Raw genomic sequence first — 25466 nt, 5'->3', positions numbered from 1 at the left:
ACCACAAGACGACAGAGAAAAAGCTATTTTAACATAAATAACTTGCTCTCAGCAGGCTTTGTGGTTTAAAGGACTTGTAGTAATTGAGTTCCAGAGCCACAGAAGCAGTTCTCAAGTCTGGTCATCCCATCACCCTACATTATACACCATGATGTCAACAAATTCAGAGAGGCAAAATGAACAGTCTGGCAAAAGAGACCACGTGCCACTGCACAACTTTTACAGAGAACCATACATTAGATTAAGGTTGGGTTTTTGCAACACAGAGACTTTCCTCCAGGAAGTTTTGCACAGACCCACTGAGCCCAAAGCCTTATTTCACTACAATTCTTTTTACTGCTGAAATTTTTTTACCACCTCCCCTGCCTAGTTATTAAAAATCAGTGGCCAAAATACTAGGTAACATTCATCTAGGCATTAAAAGATGACAACTGAAATGATATGAACGATCATGCCACAGGTTATGCAATCCCATGTTCATACTCTTTTCTCCTAGTTATTAAACTGAAGTTCCACTCCATTTCCATTCTAGTGATTCTCTTTTCATGTTCTAAGTAATTAGCATTCTGATCTCTCCTTAGCATTCATATATTTTTTGTATCAAATAATTGTTTAAATAGGGATCTTAGAAGTGACACAGCAGATTAGAGAACCTAAGGCTTCATGCTTCCCCTCACTTAATGTAAACTCATGCAATTTCTTTTTTTAAAAAGCAAGCAAAACCCTCCAGGCCACTACTAATTTGTGCTGCACTTCACTCAACTCTCTCCAGTGTCCCTCTCTTGCTTTACAAGATTGCCTCCCGGGGCACACACTGGAGTTCAAAGCCAGGGAATGTTCCCACTGTAGTCAATGCAAGGATATATGTCAGGAGCACAATGTAAATTTCTATCTATAGTATAAGCCTTGTACGGATTAAAACATTTAAAAAGTGGAGCCTTGTGTGCTGGTCCCCAGGTCTTATCCCAGTAAGTTCCTAGGTCACTAATCCAGCTTTTCTCAGGCAATCTGGGACATGGGTATTAGCTGCTACTGAGAGTATCAGTTATTCTAATCCATTTTGATAATGCTGCTTAATGAAATCTGGTGTCTTCATCATTGAAACAGAAAGGAATCTCCCTCTTCCTGACCAGCTCAGATCAGGACCTGTCACCAGACCTCAAAGGCAGGACATTCTGCCAGTGAAAAAAGAAGCTAGGCAGCCAAGCAGCAAGTCTTTCATTTTCTCATTTCAGTCTGTCATGGAGATGAAAACAATTTGCAACCAAAGTTATCAGTGGTTCTGGACTTTATGGCAGAAAGAAAACACGACAGATTATACAGGAATTTGAACAGATGATGCCTCATGGACACAGGTATTATGCATGGAAAAGTCACCATGCACATCATCAGGGCTCTGCCTGATGGAGCTGGTTACCTCATTCCCACCACTGCAGGAGCTGAGGCAGGAAGGAGGGTGACGTTCTTTACTCCACTCCAGTTCTTTGTACTCAAGAATGACGAAACTCCCTGTGGAGCTAAACATCAGCCTTATCATATGAGAACAAGGGTCTGGGAAAAGCAAGTTCCAGCAGACCTAGTGTGTGCACCACAGAGAGTGCAATGGGAATAAGAGCCTGAGGAAGCTTGTCCAAGAGATAAAGTCTCTGAATGAAGCAGTGAAGACAGAGAGGCAAGATTGCCACCATAAATCAGTACTGTGTTTGGCCTTTGGTTCATCTGACTTGAATTTCTTCCCTGAGATCTCACACATCACAGCCTGAACCACTCGGACTCTCCTGGATCACTGTGTGTTTGTCAGTGCTTTACCTGCTTGATCTCAGTAACTCCTGAAAACTCATTCTGCTGCTTTAGGAAGAGCAACCACACAGGACAGCATGAACATAACAAGAGCCTCGTCAGAGCAGGAACCCAAACAACAAAGCTTTTTCTGAAACATCATCTGGACAGTCCCACAGCAACAACACCGCAGCAGCCATATCTAAGGCAAAGACTTTCACTGTCTGCTGAAGCACGGACACACTTTCCCCCAGAGACTAATGCTAAAAGGAATAACAAACAGACCCGGGTAGCCTTGCATGCCTCCTGGGTGGCCTGCTATCTGCTACAGTCAGCAGAGGTTCAGCTGAGAAAAACAGGGGTTCAGCAGAGAAAAACAAAACTCCTTTTCTGTTCTGTCAGAGAGGCAACACTTCTTACTCCTGGTGCCAGTCTGGGATGGACAGGCCCTTATATTTTTGCCAAGACACATCATGATTTCTGAAAGTAATACACTTAGTTCAATGTGGGTGTAATCAGAGAATGTAAACTACAGGCTGACTCTCAGAGAACACTTCTAACTCATCAGTTAGGTTGGTTTTGGAGGAGCAGAGGAAGCTCACGAGATCTGCCATTTGAAACAGAAAAGGGCATCACTGTCAGGAAAATATGTCACTCCAGAGATGGGCTTGCTGGCTTAACAGAAGTTAGACTTGGAAAAGTTGTATTTCATGGATCATTTTCTGAGGACTGGATGGGAATGTTCCCCCAGACCTTCAAACCCAAGACAGCAGAATTTCAGTAGATGAGATATAAAATACATCAACACAGCATAAAGCCTACAGCTTCAGGGCTGAGCACTGTAGCCTTTTAGGCAGTTTCACAGAACTGGAGGTTAAACCCTGGCTTTGGACTTTCTAAGGTGTGTCTTAATTCAAGAGCTCTCTCTCCTACCTGCCCTTTTGGGAAACTGGTGTGAGTTAGATGAAAATGCCAGTGTTAAGAAATGACTCAAAGTTTTATAGATCAGTTACTGGAAGGCAAAGCTACTTTCTTTTCTTTCAAACTCTTGCACCCTGCAGCTAATGCTTCACAAAGAGCTGGTTGTGAAGAAAATAAAATACTTTATTATTTACTTTAAAAGATGGACTCTGCTTTCATTAAACACTTGCTCCAGGGTGCATATCATGTGGTGATAACTGCTTTTGTCTTCTGCCTTAAGTAACACAGAATATTATTCTTAAAGAAAAATCTCACCACTATATCAAACAAAGACTATCCTGCCCACATCACAGGATGAACTGATGTCTACAACTGCATTCTATAACTGAGCTACACACAGAACCAAAGGCCTAACAACTGCACACAAACAGTAGCCAGAGCTTGATAAGCACAGCAATGGCCATACAGGAGCTGGACAAATCATTATGCCTGTTTAACACTGAAAATCACTCTGCAAATAAGTGAGACATTCTCAAGCTGTCAAAACTTGCTTTGTAACATCCCAATAAACTGCAGCAGATTAGAAAGAGCAGGGCCCCAGGCTGCAAAACTTCATTTTGCCAAGGCCACACAAAGAAATGTCTCTTTAGTTTTACAGAAATGACCAGTGATAAAACTCTCACAACAGCACAATGCCCACAAAAGCCTATAGAAAAAATATTAGAACATAATTTCAAAACCTGATGCCAAATAGAAGCTGCTGCACAGACACACTTCGTTTCTCACCATCAGCAACCTTTGATGCAGTAAATATTTTGGGGTTTGTACACAAATGACTTATGACAATGTCGTATTTGGGACTCCAGTGTTAAAGAAATCTGAAGAAAGAAGATGGAAACACTCAGCAGAAGTAAACACGCAAAACTGAGCAGACTGAAATACACAGATTGCTTTACAGTGACATTGCTTACTGCACACCTGTAGGAAAGTGATGAATTCCTCAGCAGAGAAAAGCAAAAATTGAGCTATTCCCTTACCTGGTAACCTTCAGTCTTCTTTTGGCACCATTTCAAGAGAGCATTCCTCTTTGAACCCCCATACTCCCGAGCCAGGGCTGCCAGTGGGTCCTTTCTCTCCACACTAATCCAGGGAAGCATAAAGGAGAAGTAGATAAATATTCTGGAAGTCTCTTATTTTTTACCAGTGTGTCAATAATATCTGTATGACAAAGCAGAACGGTAGCACAGAACCTAAAATGAAATCAAACTAGTAGCTTTCAGAGCTTGCATTCTGTACTTGCCTTTGGATGACACAAATTCAGTTGGTATCACTGCACAAGAAGAGCTCAAGAAACAGCAGCCTGTGGGTGTCCCACGGCTTGTAGTTAACCCAGAATTTCTGCTATTACTTTGAAAAGCTTTACATCCAAAATTTTCAAGTAAGTTCTTTGCTTTACTACAATTTAGGGTGTAGAACTGAAATAAAATATCTAAAGAATCTGTAAGAGCAAATTTACATCCAATTAGGATGCTGCAGAATGAGTTCTTAATTAAATCTGCAAGCTGTACTGCAGAGTCAAGGCCTCAAGGACAGTTAAAGAACAGTCAAAAGACCTTAATTGCCTCCACCCTACAGCTTCTGCTGTTAGAAATAATGGTGGAGATAAGAGACTTTTTTTTTTTTTCCTTAAGACAGCAGAAAATTGTGTCCAGCTCTCCCTTAGACCTCAAAACTTTCAGGTTTTAGCTCACCTTACCCTTATGAACTACAGTTAGACAAGGAGGGTTGACCCCTCGTCCACTTGATGGAATTCTTGAATACACCTTAGTGGCTCCTGAAAACTTGCTGTCCTCATTTTGTCATGTTTGTTCACCTTACAAGTAATTGTGGCTATTCTTATCTGAATGTTGACATCTGGATCTTACACAGCCTGGTAATTCTGAACTGGACAGACTCTGGACAGACTAGCCAGCAGAGTTACCACTGAAGAGAGGGTTGCACCAGATGAAAACATTCATCCTGGTGCCAGGTAATGCTGTCAGTCTTTCCAGTGTGCTGTTTTTTCCCAGGAAACTGAGTTGGTACCTGAGTTTACTTTGGGGTTTCAAGCTGCTGGGGGTAGAGGTAAGCATTCTGCTGCTGCTGAAGGCCATTGGGGGTTTGCTCAGGGATTCCAGGGAGGGGCTTTTTCGGAGGTAATGGTCTGGTTTCAGCTCCTCATTTCTCCCCTTCAAAAGGTCTGTGGGAATTCAAAAAAAAGCTGTCAGTTTGCAGTCTGAGGAATCTGATTAATCACTGTCCTGCCACCCAGCACACAATATGCAGTCTGTTGTTTTGATTCTAAACAAATGTACTCATTTGTTCATTAAACACACATGGGGCTAGGAAACCTTGAGCAGATTAGAGGTGATCATAACAAGGAATGGCTTTGATGGTTTCAACAGTCCAGGCTGCCTGGCTTCCTGTGATTGATGCTCCTGCTGGGGGGTAGGGGCCTCAGGTGAATGAGGGGAAATACCAAAATCTACAGTCCTAAAGGTTCAAAAGCTGATTGCCAGATATCTTCACTAGATGAGTGACCAGCCCTAGTACAATAATTTCTTTTCTGCCATGAGCAGACTTGTAACAAGAAAGCCTCTCATCTCCTGAACACAACCCAGCACAAGGCAGCAGTAAAAGGTACTTATCACATGGTGTCACATGGCATCCTATCTGACAGAACTTTGGGAAGCCTCAAGATATCCAGAGCAGATGCATTTACATTTTTATTACACATGTTATGTATTTCTGTGTCTTTTATGAAACATATATTTACATGTGTAAATATAGATATAAATAAAACAAAATTAGTAGCCACAGAATCCAGTGTTGGAAGGCTTCTGAAGAGAAGCCAAAGAGATTACAGAAATCAAATTTCTCCCTGTGGTTATCCCACACAAGCAGAGCAGTGTTTCAGAGTTGATTGCTTGTTACTTCCCTACGTTAATTATCAATTAACACCATATCACCTAGAGGTGTGAATTCCCTCTTATCTCAGCTTCAGCAAAGGCTGGTATGACTGAATCAGTCCTAAATTTCTTTCAAGCACTAAAAGCAGAATATCAGCAGTTGCCAGATAAAAACATCCTTCCAACAGGCCTGCAGCTGTTCTTGCTTTGGCTCTTGAGTGTCCTACAACTGTATCAGCATTTGTAGCTGCTGAGAACTACAGGCATTTCTGCACCTTCATTCCACTCACAAAGGGCTGCTTAGTTCCTATTTATTAAGAAGTCCGGATGGAAAAGGACAGAATCCAGACCCAGGAGAGTCTCTCTTTTCCAGCAACTTGGCTGTTGGCAGTTTTGTTCCACTGGATTCCATACACCTTGCTCAGAGTCACCCTTCCTTCCCCTCACCTGTCCCTTCTTGGTCTGCACCATGAATCCATAACAAACAACAAATAGAACAGAGCAGAAATTTATAAAGATTTTTGTTGATTTTCCACCATATATTCCAGATGTATCACTCTTCTAGCTCCCCATTATGTTGGATTTCTGATGAATTGCCTCAAATTTAAATAGCCATGTCAATCAGGCAAGCAATGAATGCTTCTTGGGACCATTTTAAACTTAAGAATATTCTGCTTAGAGAAAGAGATCTACTGCAAAGGGCACATGAATAAACAAAACCTGAACATGATGAAGAGGAATGTAGGTTTCTCATTAGTTTATAAGGACAACAAAAAAAAAAAGTGCTATTAAATTGTCATTAACATAACTGATCTGGCTAATACATTGGTCTAATTAGGAAGTGCTGTGCCAACCACTCAGGATGTGTTCACGCACGGTACAGAGAAAGGAAGAAGGAAGGATCCCAGATAGGTACAAAGACTATTGGAAGCATTTAACTGGAAAGAAAAGAGGGAGAAGATGCGGGCATACTAGGAGTAATTCAGAAAGAGAAACAGGATAATAATAATATGAAAAATATGCAACATGATTCAGGAAAAATCCCAATCCGTTAGCACGACCTGCACTGCTTAGGGAGACTCAGTGGTTACTGGCTTGAATCACCCAGCAGTGCCTGAGGTGGTGCAAGTTCACAGCACCCAGCTCTGTTCTCTGAGTCTCACTTGCATGAGTAATACACCTCCTTTGACTTATGTCTGGCTGCTAGAAACTCCAGGACAGAACCATCAAAGCTCTGATTCTATATGAAAATATGACAGGCCAAAGATCAGCTCCCTCTGCAAAGTAATCCATTCTCCTCTCCAAGGATGTGACATTTGGTTCATATTAAGGACATCACAGAGTCCTGCTGTGGTACTGGTCAGATGGAATCAGCCAGAAGATTATTATTATGGAGACTACTTCACTGAATTTCCTTAGGGATATTTTTTAATTCAGTGTTGTTTGCACAGGGCTTAGATCAACTGCCTTCTAGGATTATTTAGATTGGAGCCAGAGCTATTACAACTTCATAGTGAATAAACCTTTGCTATGGATTATTGGAACTAAATTAAACTCAGGTACAAAGAGAAGCTGTAAATACAGGAACTTGTTAGATAAGCAACCATAATTTTTTACCATACAATGGCTAATGAAGTATCTGCTGATTTTCAAAAAACAATTGTCTATGGGTAATAACAGTAATTTTCCATGGCCTGAAGTGGGATATTTATTATTAAGGACTAGCATTATATTACACAGTTGCCAGACTCCTTCACTCCACAGTAAACTGGTAGAGATTAAAAAGTTCTAATGTTCTGCTTAGGATCACTGCAGGTAACTCTCATGCAAGGCATTTTCTAGAAACCAACTGATACAAATAAGTGAACTCTGTCTGTTCCCCTGCTAACTTCTGCTTGCTTAGCATCCCCTCCTGCAGGAGAAGCCAGTAGCATAGACAAGATGTTATTTTTTTCTGCTGCCATCTGCCCTCTAACCTGTTTTCATGTTCTGATCTAGGAACTTTTCATCTTTGAAGGATGGAATTGGAAGCTTAGCACATTACCTGAAGAGTGTAAAGATGAAGTCAGGTCCTAATTTCTCTCCTGTACTAGCAAACTATTGCAGAAAATCCAGTCTACCAGTGAAGAAGCGTGACTGATTTTATTTTGTCCCTCCCTGCAGTTTCACTACAGGGATATAATATTTAATCTGTCCTTAAAAATTCCATAATCTGCTGTTAGTAGCTTTGATTCCAATGCAACAATTACATTCAGGACCAGATAATCAAAATAAAGGGCCCTAGGGAAAATGGGAAGCACACACTGCTAGAAAAGAATATTAAATGACAAGAGAACAAAAGCAAAGTGTGAAATAAAAACAAATGTATCTCTTGAGAACTCTCAAAACAAACTGTTTTGAGACCAAATATGACTACTCCTAAAACAGTCACATCAGTATCTGAAATGTTTGATGTATTTCAAATGAAGCTCAATTTAAAAACAAATAAACCCTCAAAAGACAGTGCTTTGGACTTGGTTCCAGATACATACATGTTGAACAAGATCCAATCCTCTCCAGTTCCACAGCATGGATTAGAGAGGTGCCATGGATACTTTGGAATAAAGAAGGCCAGTTTGTGTTGGCAAACCATAATAAATTAGCTATTTTTTAGTTGGCTACAAACAAGATGGGAATGAAAGCACAACAAAATTAATAAGCTCTCTAAAACAAAGACTCTGAAGACACTTTTTGATGTTTCCTTTGACCATATGAGAAGAGGGAAAATGGCTCAGGCAGAGGCTACAGTTAAGGATAAGTTTGGCTGGTAAAATGAGGCAACATTTGCATATTTGCTGCAACTTACCTGCAAGAGGAAGGTCTGAAAGATCTGCATGTCTCCCAACACCTTTACTAGCTGGCTTGGCATTGTTATAAACAGAATGTCTCTGTGAAACAAACAAATATACTAAAGGTAATTAAAAAAAATACTAGCCATCATGCTTAAATAGGCAAGCAGAAGAGATGTTTCTGCTATCTCAAGATCACACAGCAGATGGAGGGATACAGAGACCTTTCAACAAGGTATCAGCTGCATTTGCAGCTGGATAAATGGTTGTGAAACATAAAAGGGCCAAGAGGCAATATTTTCAGCTGGTAATATATTGGTTCCTGAGTTATTTCACAATTCTATTTTTTTCTCTTGCCAAACATAATCTAGTGTCACAAACACAAAGTAAGAATGCCTGTTCCTACCCTGCCTCTGTCCCCAGCACCCTGAATCATCAGTCAGGTGGATTCTTTCCAGGGAAGCTGTGGAAGCCCCATCCCTGGAAGTGCTCAAGGTTAGGTTGGACAGGGCTCTGAGCAACCTGGTCTAGTGGGAGGTGTCCCTGCCCATGCAGGGGTGTTAGATCTAAATGATCTTCAAGGTCCCTCCCAACCCAAACCATTTCATGGTTCTATGATTCTTGCCTCTGCAGCCCCAGCATCTTCTTTGAAGGAAGTGTGCTCACACATTTGTTACGTAGTCTTTCAAAGTCACTTGATTATTCAGAACATTCACCTAAACACCCCAGCCTACTAACTGCTTTCTACCCAGAGGGGTAATACCCTGTTTTAAGCCCAGTGACCATCCAGTCAAAAAGGAAAGAATGGCTTCTCTAGCCTAGGAAGGTCAGCAGTCTGCTGGTGTGCCACTTTCAGCGCATGTGGAAAAGAGGAAGCACAGTGCATTTTCTTCCCCATCACTCACATCACAGTGTTTCCAGTAACATTGCACCACAGATTTGAAAATTGCTAACAGAAAGCTGACAGGTGCAGTGACATAATGCAGACATAATGACCTTGTGCAGTGGGAAAAACCCACTAACTGGAAGAGCTCTTCAGTCAGCACTGTATGAACTCACTGGGTAACTGTGCATACATCTTAACTTCTTATCCCATGTCTCTCAACTCACACACCAGCTACCTAGTTCAGTTTGATGTTTCTTGTAACTCACTCCCAATAATCAAAACCCACTTTCTGGTCAACAGTTATAAAAGTTCAGAATTGTATTCCAAAGAGTTCACATCCGTCCACTGAGACCTCTAAGCTGAGGTCAAAGACAAACTCACTTTGATCCTTTTTGTTAGTACTAGAGCATTTGATGTTTCACAGCAAATAAACAGATGAGTTTCCCCTTTCCCCTGTCAAGATGTGTCCACTGGCCTGCTGGGGCTCTCTCATGCTGTAGCAAACACTGCATCTACCCATTTTAAAACTACTAGGATGGAAAGGGCTCCTGGTACCTGCATGGGGGAAACAGCAGCTGCTGGGGCTGTCCTCACTGGAATTCCACTTAGAGGGCTCCTGGGGACTTTGTGAACTGTGATATTTTGTCCAGTGCTACCTGCAAGGAAAAATCATGGAAACATTTGCATTTCAAACTATCTCCCTCCTGTCAGAACAGGGAACCACTGGTGTAATGACATTCCACAGGCAGCGCGTATCAAGCACAGACACCAAATATTCATTAAGAAGCAAGAAGCAGCACAAAGTGGCAAAAATGACCTGGCTCTCTGCCAGAAATGTGGAGGGTTTACTACAATAGACTGTGTTCAAATACCTGAGCATCCTAAGTCAAAGGATTTGATCAGTGATTTCACAGTGGCTGCAGATTCTGATGGTGTGGGAGATGCTCTGCTGATGCAGACTCCTTGCCAGCGGTTGGTTGTATCAGCCTCTAGAGATTCCACCTCTTCAGCTGTCAGCCTGCAAAGCAGAAACCAGATCAAAGTCAGGGGCAACAGGAACTGCACCAGAGATTAAAGGTCTTTCTGTGTAATAAGGCAAACCCAACAAAGCACATTTTTTACTGTCATGCCCAGAACACGGACCACTGGTCAAAATGTTAACGTTCCTTTCTTGCAGTGTCTGGCAAACATCACATCTTTTGAGTCTAACCAACTCTTGTGGCATTAACCATATTGTCCCATTCTTCATCCACACACAGGATGAAGGATTATCACAGAAAAAAGCAGTTTGATGAGACTTGTGAGTTATCACTGATAATTACCTGAAGATGGGCTTTCAACACAGCACAGGGGCCAAGGGGCTACTGTGGTCCTCAGTGTATGACAAGTAACCAAGGAGAAAGATGTTATTTTGCACTCTATGTTTTCAACTGGCATAACCACTGCTAAAGTAATTGTTACCAGTTAAGAGACCACAATTGAAAACAAAATAAGTAATTGGACAGGGCCCAGGTGAGAGCCATAACAATTAAACCTGAAAAATATACTTCAGAATGAAAACCTTGAGAAATGCAGCTCTTACAGCTTATCAAGGACATCTGCTGAACAATTAAACCCTCAGTCACACTCCACAAGCAGTTATAAGGAGAATAAAACTGTTAAGTGCTTCATCCTAGCAGATACAATATCAACATTCAATGGCTGGAATGAAGATAGACGAACTGAAAATAAAGCTCATATTTTAACAGGAAGGATCATCAAGTTACTCCATTGAGCAGAAATTTTGAAGTCAAGATTAGGTGCTGGACTTACAGGAGTTAGTACAGGAAAGGCCACAGCTGTGGTTAACAGCAAATGTCATCATTCAACCCAACCATCTCATTAAACTCATGCATTTTACAACTGTGCCTGACACTGCCTTGCACAGACACTGTACTTACCTGCAGCTCCCAGGTAAACTCCAAGTGTAATTGAATTGCCCAGCTTTAGTTTAGGAAAGCTGCAATTAGAGAAAGTCTAGTCATGTAAAAAGAGGGTATTTATACATTACTTTCCTCATCTCCTTGCTGCTTGAGAAATGTGTGCTGATCTCCAGATTCTGAAGTATCACCACTTTCCCTACTGTTCAGTACTGTAGGCACCCAGAGCTACACAAACACAAAACCAGAAATTACTCCCCTAGGCAGCTGGAGGATTCCATCCAGAAAGTGCCTGTGGGGCTGAACAGCTTCTGCTGAGCTAAAAATAGAAGTATTTTTCTTTTTGGCACCACAATCTACAAAATGTAAGGGCATAAAGAATATAAATGAATAAGAGAATAAGAGTGACTCATGTTTCTATTTTTGGCAGAGCTGAAGGAGGTGCTGTCTTTAAGCAGACATTGGCTATTTCTTTGCTAATTCATTCAAGCTCCTTGGTGTGCCAGGGGAGGCTGCAGAGGCAGATGGCTAGAGAAAAAGCCATTTCAGTTCCGTTCTCCATTTAATCCACTAAGAAGGAAAGGCAGATTGGGAAAGATCCACTAAGTTCTGAGGGAGCCACTGTTTTGCTGACCAGCTTTAAGTTCTACTCTTCACTTTTTTGTCTGTGGCTTCATAAACAACAAATCAAGAGGTGATAGCACCTGCACTTGTGTCATGTGAAAACACACTAGCTAAAGGAGTCCTGCTTCTAGGAAAATATGGAGGAAGGACAGATTTTTGCTTCAAGATACCAAGCCACTCAGTGCAATCCATTACACATGACATTATTTCAAGAATTATATAGGACACTATGCCAGAGTTCTGGCTGGTTATCCAGGTAACAAGGGGACACACAAGGTTTGCGGAGTATTATTAGAGTAAGAAAGGAATACTAAACACAGAACATCTTGAGATTGAAGCAAGCCAGAGGCATCTCTAGGCAGCCACTGCTCCATTGGTTGGGATTTAACTCTGAGAACAGCTCAGACCTCACAGACTAATCTTCTTCATCTAGCCTTTGACTGCAAAGGGACACAAACATGATAAATAGAGTAACTAGAGCAGCCCTTTTGGCATGCCACAGGACAGTCAGTTGAGACATCACATGCCATTACCTTGCCATTGCACAGAGTAATTATGGAGATTCAAGTGCTGGGGCTACTACCGGTTCCAATTTCCTTCAAATGCTTCCTGTAATCTTGTCTATTTGTAATAGGCTTCTAATGTTCCCTGAAACAACCTCCTAGATTAAATACAATCATATCAGAAAGCTGAGGCCTCTCATGCTGCAAACTTGAGGAGCAGGAAGAATAGTGCTGAGATCTATTTGCTTCAGCTAAACCCACACATGCCAGCAACCAGCAATGGGACAGTTATGACACTTGGTATCTTCCATTTCTAAAGCTAAGGGGGTGCAGGTGTGTGTGCACATATGGGTTTCTTAAGAGAGAAGCAGAAGAGTAAGTGCTTAACTTGTAGTAGCAAGCTAATTTAAGGGGACAGTACAGGAGAACATGGCTTTGAAAGATTAAGCAGCCATAACTTCAAACTAAAACCAACTCCGGTGCACAGAATGTATTCAGTTTAGCACAGCTTAGGCCATCTGAGACAACCCACCAAGCTCTGCTACAAAGAGGATGGATCTGAACAAAATGTCATCTACTGCTGTATGCTTTCCTTGAAACAAGAATGAATGGTTTACACAGATCAATGCTGCAAGTGCAGCTGGCTGAAGTGGAGCAGCTCCAGGAGGAAGCAGAGCACTTTAGCCACAAGGAATTAAAATGTGCAGTCCTTTTCAGAAAACCACTGCCTAGTTTCATACATTCATTGGTGAGAGAAGTAGATGCAGCCAGCATTTCTCTAATGGCAAGTTAGTCTCCTTGTCTTCCAGGTTTGGGGTATGTGGGTAACAAACAGCCAACAAAGTGCAAGTCTTTCTGAGATTACTGGATGGATTTTGGCAACAGCAGCTTTCATGTGTTTGTGTAATTTTTAAACTGCTCCGAGGACCTCTTTGTTACAGGTGGCCTAGGACCACAGAACCATCTTTTCAGAATCACTCTGCCATCTCTGCCACAGTTCCTGTCATTGTTGTGACTTCTCCTGAACTCCAAGGTACAGAGAGAGGGGAGACACAGCTACTGAGGCACAGAACAGAAGAGAGGCCAAGGGCAAGCAGCAGACAATTCCAGACACTTAAACATTTATTTGGCACTTCAATTTATATTTCTTAAAGATAAAAACCAACATTCAACAGCTGCCAGCACAAAGAAGAAAGGCAACATAAGTGTGCATATATGCAGACACGCCAGTAGCACGGCACAAAGGTGAAGGCCATGCCAAAGCCAGGACATCCTGCAGAATTCTCTACAGGCTCAGCCTGCTCTGAGACCAGGCCCTGCTATGTCTTCACATCCAGGAGAAAAGGCTGGGAATCTCACAGCCAAAACATGAAATTCCAGTCCTGGAATGGATCCTGATGATTTCCTGGTAAAGATGGTGATGTCTGAGTTTCTCCTTAGCATCCCAGTAAAGCTCTCTCCAGGCGTCTCCAGTTGCAAAGCTGGACTTCAGCAAGTTTTCCCTGATCATCATATACTTCACCTGAGTTAACTGCATGAGAAAGACTCCTTTCTGAGAGGATTTTTACTAGGGGCTTGAAGTGTCAATTTCTTTGCCTTCTGGTATCTCTTATCTGCAGCTCTCACAGCCAGGAAAAAGCTCACGTGGGACATTCTCTGGGAGAGCCACGGCAGAACACGCTCCTCGGACCACCCCGCTTCCCAGCACACAGCGAGTCAGACGTGCCACCCAGTGGTGACTGCCTTGTCAGTGCGTTATTAGAAATCCTAAATCACCAGAGCAGATTATACTGAATAAATGCCTTCATGTTTCTATTCAGTTTTCCTGCGGGACTTCAGTACCCTACCACTTGAGTCTGTGTGTACACACTGATCTGTATTCATACCTGTGTTTAGACACACACTGATGAATATAATTCCATATGGAGAACTCAATGTGTATGTACATTGGATTTTATAAATTAAACATACACACTCAGTTTTATTTTTTGTTTCAGCTTAAAATGGCATGTATGAATTTCTGTTTCAGGACAAATATCCCCATTCCTCAAAAAACCCCTCAGTTACTTCAGTTCCCAAAAATCTCTGTGATTACTTCCTGTGGCCTAGTTGGCTTTAGACTAATCCAGAACTTTTTCCGCCTCATGGAGTCTTCTGAAGAGAGAAGCCTTCTGGAACAAAGGAATGGGCTCTTGCCCACGGGGAGGAGGTGGACCTGAGCAGCATTCACACTTTGTGATACACTTGACTTCTGCAGGGCATAAAAAAAACCTGGAGGTGCTTTCTCAAATTGAGACTTCCCTTTTTCAGCTGCAAGTTGAAGGTATGTCCTGACGTGTCTCACAGGCCTGGATATGCATCCACTCAGGGCTGTGTTAGCTGGTGGAGATCAGGCACCTGTGGAAATAAAGACAACAATTGGGGGAGTTACCATCAGCAATCCAATGGCCACCCTGAGGTACAGCTCTCTTTTACAGTTAATCATCCCATCATCACTAAATAAAGGGGAGAGGATAATGCTGATGGTGCTGCTAGGACAGTGGGAGGAGTGCCCTAGCACCCCAGGAGCTCAGGGGTGCACCCCACTAAGTTTAGGACATGGGGGGCAAACCACCATACAAAATAAAAAAATCTCAGATTGGAAGAAATGAAGAATTTAAAGTCAGAGAAGCCATTTCAAAGGACAGGGACAGTAGTGTTCCTGGCTTTCGTCTCCTCTAATCAGTTAGGACTGCTAATTCAAAAAGGGTACGTGAACCTGTCCAGGCAACTGGAGCTGCTCAATCTCCAAGTTTCTTTTTCAGGGTCTTTACACCAAAGCAGATGGGGTAATCTCCATCCAGTGCAAAAAAAACCAATCACAAACAAAGAAAATTAAAAAAAAAAACCCAACAGACCAACTGTGAGGAGTCACTAACTGCAGCAAACAAACAGGACCCCAAGGATGCTGCTCTGACATTCCAGTTTGCTTACTTGGAGAGCAAAATGAACTAGCAAACCTCTGTAAGACAGAACAGCTGCAGAACACAGGCACAAATGAGCAGCACATCAGCACACACAGACTGACAGCAGAGTTTAATAGACACAGAGTACAAGCTTGTTTCCAGGAGAAAAAGCATGTAACACTGCCATGCTGTGGCACTGAGACTTCAGGAGGAAGAGCAGAAGCAAATTAGTGGGATACATCACAATCTTCACTTTAGGCTTCTGTTTGAATATTTGGTTAATTTTTTTATTATTCTAAGAAGTTACTGATTTCATTACAGATACTCTGTTTTCTGAGTACTACTACCAGCCCGACTGTCTTCCCTCCATGTTCTTGGTTCAAGGCACAATGTTGTAGTGCCAAAATGATTTGGGAAACCTGAAGGGAAAACGTTCAAGCAAGACCTTGAAACTGCCATTGAAGAGTGTATTGCCAGAAAGGCTTGGAAAAAGGTGTGTAGTGAAGACAAAAAGAGCTGTCCATAATTTGGGTATTTTCTGCAGTAGCTTTTTTCCCTTGTTACAAATCCAGTATCTGTGGATATATATATTCCACAATATACCACTTAAATATTTGATCCTAAAACAACTACAAAAATTAATTTATTTCTAAGGTCAGTGTTTTGAAAAGTTGAAACGTGCTACAGGATGATTGGATAATTCAGGTTGGAAGGGACCTCAGAAAACCACCTGTCAAAGGTGAGTCAGCTATGAGGTCAGACCAGGTTACACAGGGTCTTATCCTGTCTGATCTTGAAAACCTCCAAGGATGGAGACTACATCATTTCAATTTCCACTACCTGTGAGGAGACAGTTATACAACAGTGGTTTGTAAGCTTTTGCATTTAATGCAGAGAAATAACATTAATTAGTATGTAAAATCTCATTAAGACTGCCTCAAACATGGGTTAATTAATTTGCAGGTTTCAATCAGTACTAACTTGGGACAAGTTAACTCCTCTCTTTCTTATTCCATTTGTTTGATGCTGGTCCAACCTCCCCCCAACATTCTTAGTCATAGAATTAGACACTTAATCTGTGTTAAAGATGCCTTTGGGAGGCTCTTACCTTCATTCAGATGAACTCTGATGACCACATCAGGATTTTTTCTGCAAGTTCTTTGGCTGTTCCTGAACCAAAAATGACTTTTTGTCTGCTTAGAAGAACGTAATGGAGAAATCAAACTTGGAGGCAGGAACTCAGGCAGCCACAGGCAAACATTAAAATGACAGGATGTCGTAGGAGATAAATTGGCTTCTAGATCAATTTATGAGGTGGAGTCTAATGACCCTCAAGAGATGGCCGAGATTTTGCCAAAAAAGCCCCCACCTTTGAGCAGCAAGCTATTTGGAAGGTACATTTTCCAATCAGAGCTTAAAAATGAGATGGAAAACTTCCACTAGGGAGCGTCAGATATTCAGCTGGGTGCACAGCTGCTCAGCATTAGCAAATCTGAGGAATTCTTTATAGACTGTGTTAAGGTATCATGCTACAAACTGTTCCCCCCAGGGCTGAGCATGCATTAAGTGTCATGGCAGGTACCAGACTCTGCTGCTGATTCTGAGCTGCAGCATCTGTGAAAGGTGACAAAACAAGGATGAGAAGCTCCCCAGAACTTTCTGGGTGAAAGAAGCTGTGGTGCTGGGGAGGATAGAGACCTTGGGAATGCAAAAATAACTGGAAGTGTAGACCTGGCTCTCTTTAGGAGCTTTGGCAACTTGAAGAATTTGTTATATAGGTCGGTACAGGTTTAAAATTTCAGTGCTTAGCTGTTGATCCCTGGTTTGTTTAGACAATCACTTACATAAACTTCATCATCTTCTCCACACCATTCAGTACAGGAATTTTGCACTCTTTGCATAGACACTGAGTCAAATCAGTTAAATTGACAGATGCAAAATTTCATCTCAACACCTGTCTTTGAAAGTCAGAAACTATCACCCACTGCAAAATCTCTGGCTCCATGACCAATGTAATACTCAGAGCAAGCTCTACAGAGAGTCAACATGACACAAAGACAGACGCAGAGATTTGTGTGTGAAAGAGGGAGAGACAAATGCCAAAACGGACTTAATTCAATGTGTCTGAATACCTCCTCTGAAACCACCTGTGTATGGATTCTGGGGGCTAATTTCAAAAGCAGTATTTGCAGCTCAGGCTCCTTTGCCAAAGAGCTGACAATGCAGCCATATTCCTTATACATGGAGGATAAGTAGCCCAGTTTGCAAACTAGCTGGTTATCTTCTATTTAGTTTAAGTATTATCAAACACATCTTCAGATTAAAAACTAAAAGACTAAAGAGGGGAAACTGCAAGTACATTATTCCTGTCCTTAAATATGCATCCCCACTTTAAACAAGAGAAAATTTCATTAAGAACAAATTAGGAATGGAAACAGAGCCCAGAACTTAAGTAATGTCTGGTAATCATTTTGTCTGAATACATAATCTGTAATAGCTTTTCTTCGCATCCACTGGGGACTCTGATAATCAAACTGGAGCTTAAACATATTCCTTTATTTTTCTGAAAAGAAGTACTTCTGTTTCTTCAATCCACAATTATAATCCATACACATCCACACAAGAGTCCTACCATCTTTTTACTCTCATCTACTGTACAGCTGCTGTGGAAATTTCTGCAAATCAGTGAGTAAATACGTGCAACATGTAGCTGGACTGTTATTCCACCTGGAAGAAATGACAGGATTCACTGTGTTCCTGTAGCTATTCTACCAATGGCCATGAATCTACTAGGAAAGAGATTAAATGGAAAAATCTAGAGGAGCAAAATTCATTTGGTACATGTTTTTGTTAAGGAGTTCCACTGTTCATGTTTCCCGTGCACAAATTTTCATCACTGCAGCTCTGCTTTTGTCAATGCAAAGAAGAGCTGAGCACTGTCTTCTTTAGAAATTTCTTCTAATTTTCCTTCTAATACATCTTGTTTTCCATTTCTTCTTATTTAGTACTTCAACTGTAGTCTGATTTTTGCAATGAAATGTGGTACATAAAAGTCATGCACTGCATAAAAGCCACATTGTGAGGCATCTGTCTGTACTGGTTCCAGGTTCAATTGTACAACTCACTTTTGTTCTTACCATGCTCCCACAGAGGGGAGCCCCACATAAGCAGTTTACCATGCTGGGGTGTATCTCTGAATGGTTCCCAGTCACTGTTTCCCCTCCAACCACTGAGACTACATCAGTACAGGTGGGTCCACATGAAGGCACTTCTGGGCTAAATGCTAAACCAAGCCCCAGTCCAGACCATTTAATACACCTAATCACATAACAGGTTTCAAATTAAGGTCAGGAGATGGGAAATGAGGAATCCTAGTACTTGCATTGATCACTCAGTCAACACGTATCAAACGCAGAGAACAAAAGTCCAGCTAGTCCTCATTTTAATTTGAACATCTACAGCTCCTTGACTCCTCTCAGGTTAAGTAGTTCTCTTCTGGATAACCCACTGAATGTATATAAAACAACCAGTCTTTCCACAGATGGTCTAATAGAGTTGCACAGAGGGTTTTGAAGGCAATAAAACACAGTGGAATACCTGAGAACAAAGCTATCAGAGGATACTGCCAATTGCTGTTACTTAATATCTGCTGATTAAAACCTACATGGCCCAGTTGACAGAACCAGACGGTCAAAAAAGATAAAGAACAGAAACATCTCAGAATAAGAGACACAAAATCTGTCAGAAGAGTTAAAAACAGACAACGTGCACATCCAAGCCAATGAATAGTTATTGACAAAGCACTGTTTGCATGCATGTTAGCAGTCACAAAGATCAAATCTTGGCTTTTTTAAGTAACCAACCTGTTGCTGCCCTTCACTTCATCCAACTCCTTCTGCAGTCTGGCACTCTTCTCCTCTTCCTCCTGAAGCTTCCTCTTTACCATCCGAAGCTCCTGCTGGGCTTCACACTTAATATCATTGGCTACAACCACTGCAGTCTGGAGATCAGCTTGAAAACGTCTCCACTCTTCTGCATCTTCCTAGAAAAAGCAATTAGAGCCTCAAACTGCTGTGAAGATGCACCTGCTTGAGCTGAGTACTTAGTTGCTGATCTCTCTTTCAGTGGTCACAAGTGACCATGATTTCAAGATGATGCTGAGGACAAACTAAACACTTGCCTTTTTACCCTGTACCAGTGAGATTGCCAAAGAAGAAACTGATGCTAAGCTCTCCATTCCAATACAACTACAAAGTCCTTCCTATAGTGATTGATCAGCTTTGTGATGCTACTACAAGCACTGGTGCTGAAAAGAGCTGATTACTACTGATGATTCACAAAGGAACGGCTGTTCCAAAGAAGAAGTTCATAGGTAGAAAAAGCAAAAGTAATTTGCTGAGGATGTACTATATTTTTTTCCTTCACAGGCAAAGAAACAGCTAGAAAGAGGAGAATGGAAAATGAAAGGATGTAGAAAGACCTTTCTGCAATTGTTCTAGAAAAGCACCATGCTTGTCTCTAATCTAATATTGCAATCAAAGCTCAGCTTGGTTTTGTCACAGGATCTAACCCTTACCTTCATTTGCTTAGTCAGAGCCTTCAGCTGCCTCTCTGCATCTTGTTTTTGTTCTTCCAGCTTCATTGCTTTACCTACGAACAGTAAAAAAGGGAAAATATTATGAAACACAAAGGGTGAAAAGTGAAAATGGGAGGGCAGGGCAGCCTATTTGGTTTTGCTTCTAGCAATGCCACTAAACAGACCAAACTGAAACGAGGATGCTCTGTCAATAGATCAGGAATGGAATCATCTGTAGATTTGTTACTCAAACATCTCTGAAATAGGTCTTTATTTTGAGGCTTTAAACCAGACTTGTAAATCTAGAGAATGGCAGGTGCAGGATCACTTTACACACCCCCCTGGAGCTGCCGGTCTCTCTGGTAAGTGCAACGTGCCCTTTCTGCCAGCGGGGGGCAGCTCCCCACCCACAGCACCTCTCCGGGAGAGCTCCTGCCAGCACTGCTCTTGGGGGGCTCCTCCCTGAAACCTCTTTAAAAGGCCAGTCATTCCAGTCTCTAGAACGGGCAATAGAGGCTTGGAGACTGTCTCTAATAGTATTTCTATAGCACTAACTGTTAAAATGGCAGCTTTTGTGCATGAACAGAAAGAACTGGCCACAATGGGAACACTTCTAAGGTGGGGCCCCTGTCACAACAAGACAAGCCTCCTCCTCCTCCCTGTTGCAGCCATAACTCAGCCCTATGAATAAATTCACTTAAATAATTTTTTTTTTTTCTTTCAGCTCCACCTACCTTCTAGGTCACTGATGAGCTGGTTATTGTGAAGTTTTATTGCACGATGTTGCTCCACCTGGTCCTCCAACTCGAAAATGGTCTCTTTTAGGTTTTTGATGTCTGCTTCATTCTCTGATGTTTTTTCCTGCAGCTTCTGGCTGGTCCTGCTCAGCTGCTCAGCCTGCCTGTCACACACCTCCTTCAGCTGACCACACTCATGCTCAGCCTAGAAGAGAGAAAAAGCTGCAAGTCTGTCTAGATTTCTTAATTTCTTTCTCATTAGATAATTTACTGGGCATCACAAGGACTTTGGAATGGAACCTATGATCTAATCATTGTATGAGTTTCAATGCTGATGAGACAGTTTCAGGAATCACAGATGAGCCATGAATGAGTTTTCTTCCCTAGCCATAAAGATATTAAAACAAGAGGCTAGGAAGGAAACTAATTTTTCTGTATGGTGACTATAATCTCTGCAGGTAATAATCAGGAAGGAATTGTACTCCTGGAAAGCTCCACATTTATTTCTGTATCACATTCTCAGAGTGGTATCACTTTCAAGATGATGTTCAGTTCATCCACACTAACAATTTTTGTGCCTTTACCATGTGCATTTTCAATTGATCGTGAAAACATACCCAGCAGAGCAAGCTACTGCAGGTATTTCAGGATATAGGACATCTGGAATTACTGAATGGGGAACCTGCTGCACTTTGGTTTGTTGGCTCAGGCCCACAGATGAGTGCTTCCAGGTTTGGGGGGAGATCTCAGAGTAGGAACAAGCTCTGGAAAAGCAAGGTGTAGGCTGCCAGTTCCATGAGCAGCATTGGCACAGCCTGCCTGAAGGGCAGCCTTACAGAAGCCTGTGGTCTTGTTTGGGTGTCACAAATAGCCAATGATTCCAAACAGCTTAATTTGAGGGAAAGGAAGAGTAAAAAAGAGGAAATGTGTGGTTTCCAAACCAAGCAATAAAAGTTTGGTACAGAGTCTGAGCACTCAGCAGTTTTTCATGTGTTCTTCAGAAACTGCAGCTCCAGTGAGTACTTGGGAGCTTCCTCAACTAACTCAATTTGCTGTGGTCACCTAGTGAAGCTGAAAGGACATCTGGATTTTCTAAATCACTCAAATCATGGAGGTTCTTTTTGGCAGTGCTCTCTTCCTCTGCAACTAGCCAATTTTACTTTTGTTCTCAGGATCCCTTCCCCACACAGGAAAGGCTGCACACACTATCACTCTTTCCCAAGCACTGCCTTCTGCTTTATGAACACCTGTTCTATGATGCTTCATGTTGCAGCTCTTCTGAACATCCAGAATCACATGGAAAAATAAAAACAGCAAATGACTTAAGCTTGCTTGGAGACTATCAAATGAGACAGAGAAAAACTGTTCTTCATTAAATACATTTTTTTGCCCATTATTTTAACCATCCTAGAACAGAATACTACTCAGTTTTGTAAAAAGATTTTAGTTTGATGAAAATGATCTCATCAGGAGCTTGACCATGCATTATTAGTCATGCTGCTATAAATATCAGCTTCTCTGAACATTAGCTCACATCCCTGTGGCCTCATGACCAATGACACCCATAGTTCTTTACCAATTCATCATTAATAATTATTCAGAATTTAATATTCGTTGCTAACTACTCATGCCCTTCCCTTCATCTGGATTACCAAGTGATTTTCACTAATATTTGTTCACATAATATCAAAGTAATTTTTTTTTATTGATCTGTTCTTTGCTCCAAGTTTGATAAACACAATTCTGTTTACCCAAGTTAACAAATTCTGCAGAAAATATTAGAGGAAATTAGTTCTGAATTTATAAACACAGTCATGCTAGGAGTTGCTCCTGGGAAAACTTGCATATTGCAGCAGAAACAGACACCACACAACCACAGCTTCCATTCAAAACTAATCAATGCCATTGAAATCCTGGGAACTTGCAATCAATGGCTCAAAAACAATCTAAAGGCCAACAATTCCCTGTTTATGGAAGGACAGATAAACAACCACTATGTTTTACAGCTGTTACTGCTTTACCTTAGATAGCAGACCCTGAATGTGCTTTAGTTCACTGTTTGCCTTCAGCAGCTCTTGTTTAAGCTCAGTGCAAGATGCTTCCAACTGATCCTTTTCTGCATGGGCTACTTTGAGCATCTCCTGCACCTCGGAGTTGTCACTGGTACATCCCATCGCATTGATTTCTGCAGCCTTTTGTTTCTCACTCTCTAACTGGGTTTTGAGAGAGCCATTCTCAATTTTTAGACCTTCTAAGGCAATTTTACAGTCCTCCAGAGTTTTTGTTACTGTGCTGCTGTTCTGCTGTTCCACTTCCAGAAGTTTAAGCAGCTTCTCATTTTCTTCTCTCAAGCTTTTTATCACCTGCTGGGCATCTTGATGCTCCCTTTCCAAGCTCCGGAGGCTGCTGGTTAACTGTTGCTGAATGTTGAGCAGTTTCTCTCTTTCAAATTGTGCTTTTTCAAGAACTTCTGCACATTTCTGTTCCAGTTCAAGCACCTTCCCCTCCTGAGCTCTGTTTTCTTCATTCTTGGATCGCTCCTGGAGGACAGTCATTAGCTTCTCATTTTCTTGGCTCAGCTGTTCAGCTCTATCTCTATGTTGACGAAAGGAAGTCTCCAGGAGAGCTTTCTCTTCCACTAGCTTCTCATTTTCTGCTGTCAGCTCCTGCACCATTTGCTGTTGATCTGACAGCTCCTGCAAAGTGGCCTGCAGTTCTTCTGCTGTGCTGTGGTGATTCTCCTCCATCTTTTGTATTCTCTCTGTAAGAGATGCAACAGAAAGGTCACTAATATTGTTTGGAGAACTTCCTGTGGTGGAGCATTTGGAATTTTTGAAGTGGTTGCTGTTGGAGGACGTTGGCCTGGAAGGTACATCTGCTATGTGTTCAAAATCAGACACATCAGGTGACAAGGAAGCTTTAGTCACATCGCTGCTGGAAGAGGCGGAATTGTGCAGCGCAGCCCCGCTCACCTGCTGCCTCTGCTCCTCCATTTCACCTCTCGACACATTCTTTGATGGGCTTCCAAAACTGGATTCTTGGGTAGTTGGGGTTGGGAGGCTGCCGTCACCTCCGCTGCTTGTTGTTGTGTCTGAGAGAGGGGAGTTCTCTAGATAAAGCAATTTCTCTTTCAAGACACGGTTTTCTTCTCCCAGGCTAGCGAGCTCTTTTTGAAAAGTCCTGTTTTTTTCCTGAAGGGTCCGTATTAATGGATCTATGTCAACAGGTGATACTGTTTCTAAATTTTGGTTGGAAGCTCCCATTCCTTCAGCATTCAGTGATGCTTTCTCTTTACATTTCTTCAATTCACAACGGAGTTTGGTAATTTCAGAATCTTTTGTCTTTGCTTCTGCCAGAAGTTCCTTAACCTGAGATTCCAGAACAGCCTTGTCACCAGTTTCATTCTCTTGCTTGGACTTGCTGGTGGGACGCACGTGTTTGGTAGGAGTTGGTGTACCAGAAGAGGTGGGGCTGGGTTGTGTTTTCCTAGTATTGGCTGGCCCACGCAGTACAGCCCTCTCTCTGGACACTGATGATGATATTTCCCGGGGTGCTGGAATCCCTGTGCGCTTTGCAGCTGAAACCGTTCCTTGAAGAGAAAGAGAGGAGGCCAAGTGAGCGAGTTCATGGAGAAAACAAGTCACAAGACAGCAATGCTAGAGCCTAGAGCAGTCCTGGAAAAAAACACCCGAGTGTTTGAATAGGTTTAGTCATGACTGAGTGTGTGGATTCACCTTTCAAAGGCTTGTATTATTTTGCATTTCTTCCTTTCCCACCCCCTGCAAGGGAACACGATCCGTGGAACTTCTTACCAACGTGAAAAAAGAATACGTAGATACTGCAAGACACAAACTGCAGCCCCCAATGCCAGGATATGAATTATTTTAATATTTAAAAAATCTTCACTTTGTGACTCCTCAAATTCTGAGGAGTTCAGTAACTTCAGAAAATAGGCAATCTTCGAAAAAAGTACGTTTTGATCACACGAGTAATTAATCACACATAAAACTAGTGTATTTGCATCATGCTCAGTTTATGCAGATCATCATAAAAAAGGTCTGAAACATTTATGCTGACTGCAGCTCCAGTGAAATACAAAACTCTCCTGGCACTTCTAACACTAAGACAATTGTGTTGCTGCAGCTTCTTGCAGAGATGGATGAGAGATTTTTCCATGTTTCAAATTCCCATCCTCTCACAGAGGCAGAGCAAAAGGAGGTTAGAAAGTTGATGCTGTTCTGTTTGGTTGGTTTTGTTCCTCACCAATCAATTTAATGCCAAGTATTATGTGGTTACAAGGGAAAAAGTTTTGGAGTTGCTAATTGTCATCTTCCCAAGCTCTCTCTCAGAATATAGGCCCATGGATACTGAAGGAACAGTAAGAGCCATTCTGACCATGAAAGTATCAGCAAGTCTGTTACAGAAAAGCAGCTGGTTCAAAGGGGAGGAATTATATGCCACTACAAGTGGCAATACTAGGAATTTAACATATTCCTGCTTTCAGGACCTTACTCAGAGGGAAAAACCCTAAATGCAGAGCCATAAACTTTTGGGATATGGTACAATGAAGAGATCCTGCCTGATGTATCCACATAAACAGGATGCAAGGGCCAGTTATGCAAACAGAAAGGGCTAGTGAGCTAGTGTTTGCAATAAAAACAAATTCCAGAAACACTCTGGGGGGAAATCCTAGACTCAATCACACCTCCCTGTGTTTGGGAGGCTCTCTTTGCTGATACACATGTGCAGCATTCACGGAAAATCAAAGGGCAGAGCAGAGCAAAGGCTACTGCCCTAACA

General features: G+C 41.9%; 1 protein-coding gene across 3 annotated transcripts in view; it reads right to left on the bottom strand.

The window, feature by feature from the left end:
• Positions 1–25466, bottom strand: part of SPECC1 (sperm antigen with calponin homology and coiled-coil domains 1) — an 82007-nt gene that overhangs the window by 16990 nt on the left and 39551 nt on the right. For 2 of the 3 annotated variants that reach the window (XM_051635908.1, XM_051635909.1), the window contains 9 exons: positions 22688–24255; positions 20664–20871; positions 19930–20003; positions 19217–19395; positions 10235–10380; positions 9918–10018; positions 8494–8575; positions 4786–4939; positions 3738–3840 (listed from right to left, as the gene is read on the bottom strand). In XM_051635908.1, coding sequence (XP_051491868.1) covers positions 3738–3840; positions 4786–4939; positions 8494–8575; positions 9918–10018; positions 10235–10380; positions 19217–19395; positions 19930–20003; positions 20664–20871; positions 22688–24255 — 2615 coding nt within the window. Of the gene's footprint in view, positions 1–3737; positions 3841–4785; positions 4940–8493; positions 8576–9917; positions 10019–10234; positions 10381–13512; positions 14806–19216; positions 19396–19929; positions 20004–20663; positions 20872–22687; positions 24256–25466 lie in introns of those variants that run through there. The other variant, XM_051635910.1, reaches the window with a different exon arrangement.

This window comes from Apus apus, chromosome 18, assembly GCF_020740795.1.
Source record: "Apus apus isolate bApuApu2 chromosome 18, bApuApu2.pri.cur, whole genome shotgun sequence".
In the NCBI taxonomy this organism is placed as follows: domain Eukaryota; kingdom Metazoa; phylum Chordata; class Aves; order Apodiformes; family Apodidae; genus Apus; species Apus apus.
The sequence above is the reverse complement of the archived record's forward strand: the minus strand, read 5'-3'. Positions and strand labels throughout refer to the sequence as shown.